This window comes from Stereum hirsutum (genome assembly GCF_000264905.1).
Source record: "Stereum hirsutum FP-91666 SS1 unplaced genomic scaffold STEHIscaffold_19, whole genome shotgun sequence".
NCBI classification, from domain to species: Eukaryota; Fungi; Basidiomycota; class Agaricomycetes; order Russulales; family Stereaceae; genus Stereum; species Stereum hirsutum.
Window position 1 is genome coordinate 853,496 of NW_006763149.1, and position 10,933 is coordinate 864,428.

At 56.4% G+C, this 10,933-nt stretch overlaps 3 protein-coding genes across 3 annotated transcripts; all 3 read left to right on the forward strand.

Moving 5' to 3' along the window:
• Positions 1–3,177: 3,177 nt before the first annotated feature.
• STEHIDRAFT_39708 (uncharacterized protein) lies at positions 3,178–3,426 on the forward strand (the record flags this gene model as incomplete). Its single annotated transcript, XM_007309922.1, has 1 exon — positions 3,178–3,426. A coding segment is annotated over one exon (249 nt), but the record flags the coding sequence as incomplete, so codon positions are not given.
• A 1,689-nt stretch (positions 3,427–5,115) lies between these two features.
• Positions 5,116–5,418, forward strand: STEHIDRAFT_67764 (uncharacterized protein; the record flags this gene model as incomplete). The annotated part of the gene is made up of 1 exon (XM_007309944.1): positions 5,116–5,418. A coding segment is annotated over one exon (303 nt), but the record flags the coding sequence as incomplete, so codon positions are not given.
• Positions 5,419–6,642: 1,224 nt separating this feature from the next.
• STEHIDRAFT_162567 (uncharacterized protein) lies at positions 6,643–10,374 on the forward strand (the record flags this gene model as incomplete). Its single annotated transcript, XM_007310203.1, has 1 exon — positions 6,643–10,374. One exon carries the CDS (start codon positions 6,643–6,645, stop codon positions 10,372–10,374), a length of 3,732 nt encoding a protein of 1,243 aa, XP_007310265.1.
• Between the last annotated feature and the right edge of the window lie 559 nt (positions 10,375–10,933).

The window sequence follows — 10,933 nt, forward strand, 5'->3', positions numbered from 1 at the left end:
CATCCGTATACACGTGTATAGTCGGAGTTGTAATCGTAGCCGACCTGTATTTAGTGTCGCTTCGCCCTCTTCGGAGGGCGCATCTTACTTGAATTCAACGTTTCTTTTCTCTTCTTCTCTTTCTCTCTGTCCGCGCGCGGTACGCCTCCCACGAGACGTATCGCTCAAGGATAAGGCTCGTGAACTCTCTTCTTTTCCTCTTCAACTCTCTCTCGACGATCCGGGCCGCCGGATCATCTCGGATTCGTTTCCGTTCTCTCCCGCGACGCTGCCACGTCGTGTTCGTTCCCACTTCTCTCTTCGTTCTCTCTTACTCTCTCTTTCTCTACGTTCGTCTGCCCGTCTCGCTCAGAGGCGCCCTCGTCGAGCGGGCAGTCTTTGAATTCTTATTCTAGCAATCTATCTCTCTCTCCTTCTCTTACTCGTAATACTACGTGCGTGACAGTCGTTCCGGTGAGACCCCAGAAGTCGGTGTCTCAAAGGTGGACACATCCGGAACGTCGCGTACCATACCAGAGGACGCGAGAAGCGTGGAGGAGGTAGTGGAGCTGTTGTCGGACGTTCGTTGGAACGAACAGGTCGCTATTCAGTCACGTCAGTCTCATACCTTCTTCGAACCTACCCCCGATCCTTCATATCGACAATCATCCTCAACTCGGCCGGTATTCCACGCGAACCCGCCGATGGATCGCGAACCAGAGTCAGACGGGAGCGACGCTCGCCCCGGTATGAACTCTGGGAGTGAGGGCGTCAGCTATTCGGCGGTGATGCTAGCGCGTCAGAGATTTTACGCACCGCTGGAGGGGGGTGATAGCGCGTCGATACGCGACATGGTGAAGGAGTTTTTGGACCTCGGGGTCGAGCCGGGGTACGTGCACGACAACGAAGATGACATGATATCGAATCCGAATTTGAAGCGATATGCGGTGGACGGAGCCATCATCGCGTTAGCTACGCACGCGGTTCGCAGTTGTCAGGACGTGTTGGACGCTATTCAGGCAGCGAGGGGACCGCCACATAAGCCGCGCTACATTGATAGGGGTGAGAGGCTCATCACCAACATGGTCGTGAACGAAGCGATAGGCTCGATTTATCGTTCTTGGGAGATTCTTCGCGTAAAGATGCATAAGGAGCTCAACTTCATCGAAAATCTATCCGACGATAGAGCGGTGTCGCCGGCGACGACGACGGAGGAACACTATGACGGCCTTGGTCCTACTTCATCGGTAAACGAGTACATGTTACGTTATATGAGAGCACCCAGTTACGCGAGAGTAGCGAGGAGGTTAGATCCGGAGTGGTATCGCACGCAGACACCCAGCGCAGCAACGCTCGAGGCGGCGTTTCCGATCATGGACCCGGAGTGGGTCAGATACTTGGACGAGAAGGAGGGGTCGGATTCGTCCACCGGACCTGATAACCTAGTTCCGCGAACAGGTGCAGGAGCCGCGAGAGCGTCACACATTCCGGAGATACCTCGTCCGGCCTCGACGCAGTTATTTTCTGATCCACCGAAAGCCGCGCCAAGGTCTCCGTTGAACCCGTTTACAAATATTGCCGCTCCGTTTTCCACGTCAGGTAAAGACACAGTACCAAAAACGGAGTCCCCGTCGGCATCATTTCCTATGTACCCTCAGTCAGTATGGAATCAACCCTCGCCGAGGTCGGTGACGGCGCCGCCAGTTCGGCGGGCGTCGCTGAGCATAGGCACCCCGGACAGGGAGGTATTTGAGAACACGGCGATGGGCGAGGTCGGTCAAAGGAGGGCGCAGACGTCTAGACCCGCGGAACCCCCTTTAAGTACGGTGAAGCCATCTGCTACAGGTTACGTTTTGCCCACGATAGGCGAGGTCCTTCGGGGAGTGAACTTATCGAAGGAACGGGTAAATGTGGTCGCACCGAAGGCGAAGTATCCGAAGGAGTCGGAAGAGGGCTCGGAGAAACGAGAGGAGGACTCTCCCACGGATCAAGACAAGGCGGAAAGGCCGGTTCGGGCAGTGACGCTCACGCCCGAACTGGAAGCACAGTCGCGTTCAGTCAAGTTCGAGCGGGAAGAACCTCCACACCTATCGTCGGTTTACCCGGCTGGGATGGATGGGTTGGCAAGTAGGAATGCGGAGATCATAACAGCCAGGAGCATATACATGGCTCCCACTCGGGCTCAAACCGCGTTCGAGGATCTTCAGCGCCCTAATCTCGCACCGCAATTGTTGACTCCCGAGGCACGGCCGCCCGCGACGACTTACCCGAGTACGCAGACGCCCGGGAGTGCGCTACCTCAACCCTTGCAAACGAACTGGAGCTCAGTTCCCGGAGAATCTAAGGGATACCCGCCACCTCCGTCAGGCGGAGGAGGATTTCCTTCAGTACCACCAGGAGGAAACGGCCATCCTCCAGTGCCACCGGGAGGTATCGGCTACCCTCCTGCTTTACCTGGAGGGGGAGGGTATCCGCCCATTCCACCAGGAGGAGCCGGACCGCCTTCCGGCCCTCCCGGCGGTGGAGGCGGCGGAGGTGGATTTCCACCAGCACCCCCAGGAGGAGGAGGATTCCCGCCAGGCGGAGGGAACTTCCCACCAATACCTCCGGGAAATCCGGGAGGTTTCGGACCACCAGGAGGTGGAGGAGGCGGAGGAGATCCGCCACCACCTCCTCCCGTCGACCCATACCAGTACATCCTACGACCGCGTCGGGGACCGTACCTGGAGGAGAAGATCTCCCCGGACAAGCTCCCTAGTTGGGACGGAGGCCCGAAAACAGCGATCCTGTATTTTGCGGAGGTGCAGAACTTTGCGAAGATAGGTGGCGAAAGGGGAGATATTAGGGCAGCTGATGGACGCGGAGCAGTATCTGGACGGGGCGAAGAGTGAGGAGGAATACTCTAAGATGGCCCAGTACGCCTGGGCTATCAAAGGTATCATCAATAGCCAGTTGAGCACGGAGGAACCGTCCGGGAGCGGCGCTCGCCCCGAACAAGACCCCGGTGCGTCCAGCCAAGAGGCAAAGGAGCGATCTGGTTATGCCGCCGAAGGAGTCAGCGACGCTCGCGACTCTTCAGAACAATTCGGCCCCAAATCAGCGGAGGTACCGGAAGACGAATTTTACGACTCCATGAAGATGAAGGAGTACTTAGACGTGGGAGATCTTCCGGAGGAATTGCAAGACGAGGCTTGGGACATGCTAAGGCGGCGGGTGAAAGCTTTTGGCTTTGACGGACGGCTGGGTCATCACCCCAGCAAGGTGCACGTTCGAACGGCGGAGGGTCAAGTCCCTATTGCGGTGCCCATGTACGGGGCTTCTCCAGCAAAACGGGAGGTTATCGACAAACAATTACAGACCTGGTTTGAGCAGGGAGTAATTGAGCCCTCGATTAGCCCCTGGAGTGCACCCGTGGTTATCGTGTATCGCAACGGGAAGGCGCGTTTCTGCGTAGACTACAGGAAACTGAACGCAGTCACGACAGCGGACGAATTCCCGATACCACGACAGTCGGAGATTCTGGGTTCGCTCGCGGGAGCGCAGGTTCTATCGTCCCTAGACGCGTTGTCGGGATTCACACAGCTGGAAATGGACCCTGGGGACGTGGAGAAGACAGTGTTCCGCACTCATCGAGGACTATTCCAATTCCGAAGGATGCCTTTCGGATTAAGGAACGGACCCTCTATCTTCCAGCGAGTTATGCAAGGAATTTTGGCCCCGTATCTATGGTTGTTTTGCCTGGTATACATCGACGATATCGTAGTATATTCGAAGTCTTTCAAAGAGCACATCGAGCATCTCGATAAGGTGTTAGGAGCCATTGAGAAAGCAGGCATCACCTTATCCCCTGTCAAGTGCCACCTGTTTTACAGCTCCATCATACTCCTCGGACACAAGGTTTCTCGGCTGGGGTTATCAACGCACAAGAAGAAAGTGGAGACGATCATGAAAATGCAGAGGCCCAGCACGGTCGGCGAGTTACGCACCTTTTTGGGGATGGCCGTGTACTTTTCGGCGTTTATTCCGCATTATGCATCGATCGCGAGCCCGTTGTTCGACTTGACGAAGAAGGGCGTCAAGATGGAATGGAAGGCGGAGCACGAGGAAGCTTTTCAGCTCATCAAGACGGCTCTCTCGCAGGCCCCTGTACTAGGACACCCTACGCAAGGCCAACCATACCGGCTATACACGGATGCATCGGGAGAAGGATTAGGCTGTACGCTACAGCAGGTGCAGTGGACCAAGGTGGGGGACTTGAAAGGGACGAAGTCTTACGACAAGCTACAGAAGGCTTTCGACGCCGGAGAGGAGGTTCCCCGGCTGGTCACCAAACTTTCAGACAAGGTTCAGGATATCCCAGCCGACGCTCGGTGGGGTACAACCTTGGATGAAACGGAGGTTCCGGTAGAAAGGGTAATTGCGTATTGGAGTCGGCGCTTTCGAGGAGCGGAAGAGCGTTATCACACGACCGAGCGGGAGGCGCTAGGCGCGAAGGAGGGTCTAGTGAAATTCCAACCTTTCATCGAGGGCGAGGAGATTTTACTCATAACAGACCACTCCGCGTTGCAGTGGGCGAAGACTTATGAGGAAAATAATCGCCGCCTCGCTTCTTGGGGGACCGTATTTTCGGCGTACGCGCCGAAACTTCATGTGGTGCACCGACCAGGACGTGTCCACAGCAACGTCGATCCTCTGTCTCGACTATTCCCGCATATCCCCGAATACATCGCACCGATGGATGAGGACGCGCCATCCCTCTCGGTCTCCCGCGACATGACGGCACTACCGTATGGAGACAATACCTCGGCGGAGCGTATAGCTAATGTGGCGATTGCCAGTGTGGAACCTTGGACCGAGCCATCGCCGGCTATGCATGCGTACATTCTTACTCGGGCGCAGAAGCAGGCGCAACAAGGGCTGATAGAAATTCAGGACCGGCAGGCTGATGCTACGAAGATGGGGGGGGGACGACAGGGGCAACAGCCAACTTCAGATCCATCTTCGGAGCAGCAACCACAGGAGGAGTTACAGGATACGGGCCAAGTCAGACCGATCAGAGGCGCCCTCGATCGGGAGGTAAAGGCCTCAGTACCTTCGCCTAGAGAAGTGGAGGAAGAGAGGGACCCGTACACCAAGATGAAGGATTGGGAAGCTAACCATCCTCCACCACACATCCTGGTGCATATCAATCCGGAGTACCTAGCAAAGTTCGTAGAAGGGTACAAGGAAGATACAGAGTTCCAGAGGAGGTATAGCGAGCTGGAGAACGGGGAGAATAAGGCGTCTTGGGATCAGAGTCGAAGATTCTTCAAAGACGAGCAAGGCTTGTTATTCTTCCGTGACGCGAATTTCCAGCCGAGACTTTGTGTGCCTAAAAACGAGAGAGGCGCCCTCCTCGTAGAAGCACATGAAGCGGCGTACGAAACCGCACACGCAGGACCGGAGAAGCTATGGCAGAAGCTGAGTGGCCGGTTCTATTGGAAGCGAATGAAGGTAGATGTGTTGAAGTTTTGTGAAACATGCGACGTTTGTCAGAAAACGAAGAATGTGAATTTCTCGAAGTTCGGCTCATTGATCCCCAACCCGATTCCGAGAAGACCCTACGCTTCGGTGTCGCTGGACCTGGTAACGGGGCTACCAATGTCAGACGACGACTATAACGCCATCCTCGTCATAGTAGATCGTATGACCAAACACGCTCAGTTTATACCGACGGACTCAGGCCTGGATACTCAGGGATTCGCGGAATTGTTCGTCAGATTTGTAGCGTGTCGTTTCGGCTTACCGGACGACATCGTCTCCGACAGGGACCCGAGATGGACATCCGACTTTTGGAGGGAGGTAGCCCGATTCCTGAAAGTCAAGATGTCCTTGTCGTCGTCGCATCACCCACAACACGACGGTCAGACGGAGGTAGTGAACAAGCAGGCTGAGCAAATGTTACGGGCGTTCGTGCAGGAGGATAGGAAGAATTGGTCGAAGTGGTTGCCGTTGCTCGAGCACGCGTACAATTCGACAGTACACGGAAGCACGGGAGTAGCGCCGTATCTTCTACTTTACGGCTTTACTCCTAAGGGACCCCTGGACTTCCTAGGACCGAGTAGCAAAGACTTTTCGCCCCAGGCTAAGCTGCTGTACAACGGTGATGCACAGGGATTCGCGGAGGAACTGCACATGCATCGGGAGAGCGCTAGGAACGCGATCGCGAAAGCCCAAGTCAGGCAGAGCGAGGTATACAACAAAGGGCGTAGAGAGTTGGACCTTCAGGAGGGAGATCTAGTCCTGGTAAACCCGCACTCGCTGGAATGGGTCGAGTCGAAGGGAGTAGGCGCAAAGCTGGTGCAGAGAGCCGTCGGACCGTTCGAAATTCGCGAGAGGATCAACAGCAAGGTTTACAGATTGGATATGGACGACAAGTATCCAGGGACCAACGTGTTGAATCTGCAACACCTGCGTCGCTATCGACCGTCGAATCCCGCAGAGTTTGGGCCACGAACCACGTTACCGGACACACGACCGGAGAGGGTGGCGTCGGAGGAATACGAAGTCGAGGATATAGTGGCTCACCGGAGAAGCAAGAGGGGCAAGGCTTAGAATATTTGGTGCGATGGAAGCGTTATTCGCCCCAATACGACTCCTGGGAGCCTCGGGCGAACCTCAAGAATGCCCCCGCCATCGTGTCGAGATACCACAAACGCGTTGGTTTGTAACGGGTGTGGCGGAGCCGGAATCCCGGATCCGGGATTAGCAGGAGACGCGCGAGAATTCGGGCGGAGACGGAATAAGACGACCGCGTCGCTTAAATCGTCCGCCTCATGCTCCGCTCCCTCACCGTCTCCGCACACTCACCGCGCGACGACGACGACCTTGGCCGTCATGCTCTTTTCTCTGTATCTCTTTCTCCTTTTGGCTTTGGTAACTTATGCAACCCCCTCGTCAAGTCACGGTAATCACTCGGGTACAGCGGCGCCCGCGTACCCGGGGAACATGGCCGTACTCGACGCGTTGAGAGATTCGGTGGCGGGACCGCGGACGCAGGAGTTGGTATTGCGATGGGCGGACGGCAGGAGCGTGGTGTTGGAGCGTTTGGAATATCATTATGGTCTTCTCGTGGGTACGTCTGGTAGCCTGGAGATTAGTGCTTTCTTGATTCCCGGTCGAGAGCCCACATACGCGGACACGGAGGGTAACTTCCTATTTCCGCGCACGTGGTTTCATCATTGGGAGCCTTGGGGAGCATACCGTCCCGTGCCAACGACAGAGGGGAGTTCGGAAAGGCTGTTAGGATTTCGGGTACCGGACGACGAAGCGGCGCTGATTGGGACGATGGATGACTCGGATAGCGACGCTCGCGTCCGAAGCATCCACGTCAACCCCAACGCCATCGAAGAACTCTCGCAGCGTATGAACTATTATACGTTCACGGTGCGCAAGCTGGTGGAATACTTTCAGCTGAAGGCCCGCTTTCGATTCAATACGCATATTCCCAACGTCAACATCCTTAGCTTTCCTCGACCGGTGGAGCATCAACTGCGTGACATTACCGAGTTTCGGCGACGTATTTGGGAATGGCAGGGGTTGATTCGTTGGATTTTGCATCAAGCTGGGCCGAACTGGAGAGACATTCCGCCACGATTGCTAGGCATGCGTAGGCGATGGTATTCGTACCTAGAGAGAGAAGGTGTCCTCGACGCCCCGAATCGCGGAACGGTGATCGACTGGACCAATACAGGAACGGCCAACTTTCCTCGGATCGATTGGTACTTACAGAGGGATGTACCGGTGGACTGGTTGTGGACCACTCGTTCCCTTTTGCTTCCGGGATTGGAGCGTTTGAATCCGGCGGAACTTTTCGTAGCCAACTCCTCGGCACCGGTCGTAAACCCGGAAACTTCGACTACAGAGCACGTCCCCGTACCTGACGGGAGGGACTCTGAGCCGATGCCACCGCCTCGTTCTCCTCCACCTTCCACCGAATCGCCGCGCGATCGGTCGAACAGGTGGACGGAAGGGAGGCACGCCAAGTCTATGTTCTTTCAATTTTGGCTTTTCTCCAGGTTGAGCCGGGAGCGCACGCCCGACGACCCGGAACATCCTTACCGTTACGGGCGGGTCATCTCGTGGAAGAAGCGTCGTAATCTCATGGACCTCGAGCTAGTAGAGAGGTTCCCCCGGGGCACGGACTGCGCTTGGTTGGACGAAGACTCGCCTCTCTCTAGGCCTATGACTCCCGCCACTCCTGACGATTCGGACGACGATGATGAGGACGGACCCTTTGCCATGGACACCGAGACCAGTTGGGCCCACGGGGTAACTACGGGGGGAGGACCTGCTCCCCCGTCTCCTCCAGGATCGCCTTTCTTAGCCCCTTTACCCGCTGTCGTTGTCGCGGATCCCTCTTCTGACATCATGGAAGAGCGAGTTGATTACGGGGAACCCTCCGAGGATGAGGAAGGGGAGCCTCGGGACAAAGGGAAAGGGAAGGCCAGAGAAACGGAACTGGCGGAGGACGCAGAGATGACGCTTCCTGTTCCGACCAACGAGCAAGCTGACGAGATTCTCGCCAACGATTTGCGGCTGGCCATGGAAAGGTCGCTCCACGAACCTCCCCCAGAGCCGCCGCAGGCGGAAGCAGGGCAGGCTAGCTCTTCACGCGTTCGACTTCCCGGGGGGAGTAGTGGAAGGAAGAGATCACAGGACTACGAGCGAAGGGAGTATCGTGATCGCCGGGCTGGCAGCCGAGACTACCCGACGCCAGGAAGATGGAGACGACGCGGTAGGACCTCCTCTCCTCAAATCCGTTCCAACCCTCGCGGACGCTCCGGAGGGAGGGAACCAGGTCAAGAGAGGACCAGAAGCATAGTCGGAAGGACTCCCCCTACCGAACCACGAGCAGATCGCGAACGTCGCGCGGCGACGATGTTGAACGATCTCGCGTGGGGTACCGAAAGTATTCCCGAATGGGGCATGGAGCAGAGTGTCGCGTGGGGTACGGCGGAGACGAGTGGATGGGGAGAAACATCCTCAGTTCCGACTTGGGGAAGAGCCGTATCCGCGAACGAGAGCCATGCTTCAGAGTCGTTACCGGAGCAACGAGTAACCCTACAGGAGCGAATCACCGCGTCTGAGGAACCAGAAACCGGGGCTGCGACCGGAGAGCGTACTTCCCAAGCCCGAACTCTAACGTTGGATCAGACCAGGGAGGTATTAGGTGCTGGAACCTTGCTAGAGCGCATCTCCGAATCCGGCGATATAACTCGTCGTCCTCTCCTGGACCGCGTACAAGATCCGCCAGACGTATCTTCTCTCTCTGATCTAATGGAAGCCGTACGGTTGGAAATGCAACACCCCAGTGCTTCCGACGAGCGATGGGCGTGGACTGAAGCGCTGGTCCGGAATGAGGAAGTACAGAGGGTGGTTCGGAATCGAGACCGTGCGGGCATTATCGTGGAACCAGGCCAGCCGGAGCAGCCTGTATGGAACCCCCCGCGTGCGGTTCCGGCTCGACATAGTTTCTTGTATCTGGGAGTTTTATCCGCCTTACGCGCCGCCTTGGTACGACATCGATACGGACCGTCGTTCGAAGAGGAGTTCCTTCTATACGCAGTAGCTTCCGGAGTCCCCATCGAGTACCGCGTACCTTTGGCTGAACTTCCGCCTACGCCGGACCCTCTCCTTCGACCCGCTTGGTTCGATTGCGACCCGGTGGTTGGATGGTGGAATCATCATCCGGGTGATCCGATTGCGTCCTATCGCTGGGCTGTGAACGAAGTCCTAGCGCGACCCAATGCAGTCAGGGCTCTACAACAAGGTGGGCTACTATGGAGGATCGCCATGGAATTCGGCGACCTGCGTTTGGTTGAAGCCGCGGTAAGAGGGCCGTCCGCGATAGCCACCCTGCACCTACGAGGCGATATCTCGGACCTTCCTGAGCCTTCGATCACGGATTCGCTATCGGAAGGGGAACTGGACGCTCTGTTAGGAAGAGTGGAGAATGGTAGCAGCATCTGGCCTCCCTTGGATATCTTTGAAGGGCCAAGCAGCCTCGTCTGGGACGGTGAGTGGTCGTTTGAGAACGAACGATGGTTTAGCCGGCGTCGGAACCAGCTGGTTCGGGGAGAGAATGTCTTTAATCGCCTGAATGACTGGTATCGGGACGTGCCGCGCTCAGGAGGAATACGGAGACGATCAGATGGGGTGGGATCGTTGGCTTGGGCAGAACGCTTTGCGAGAGCAGTAACTCCGATGTCCCGCTTATACCGGATCGAACTGCACCCCGAGGACTTTGCGCCCGTCGAGGCGGAGATAGAGAGAGATGCTGAGGCGCGCTTAGAAGGGGAAGAAGGAACGGGCCCTACGAATGACGACAGCGAAGGAGGAGATCGTATAGACTAGGATGGGATGCCCCCCCGCAGCTTGTGACTGGGGGGGGATTTGTAACACACATTTTCTTAGTTTACTTTTTCGCGTATTTACTTGTTCCATAGCGCCACGTCCGGGGTCGGAGTGGCGCGCCACGTACAGTCTCAAGCCGCGTTTCGGCATCATCCGTATACACGTGTATAGTCGGAGTTGTAATCGTAGCCGACCTGTATTTAGTGTCGCTTCGCCCTCTTCGGAGGGCGCATCTTACTTGAATTCAACGTTTCTTTTCTCTTCTTCTCTTTCTCTCTGTCCGCGCGCGGTACGCCTCCCACGAGACGTATCGCTCAAGGATAAGGCTCGTGAACTCTCTTCTTTTCCTCTTCAACTCTCTCTCGACGATCCGGGCCGCCGGATCATCTCGGATTCGTTTCCGTTCTCTCCCGCGACGCTGCCACGTCGTGTTCGTTCCCACTTCTCTCTTCGTTCTCTCTTACTCTCTCTTTCTCTACGTTCGTCTGCCCGTCTCGCTCAGAGGCGCCCTCGTCGAGCGGGCAGTCTTTGAATTCTTATTCTAGCAATCTATCTCTCT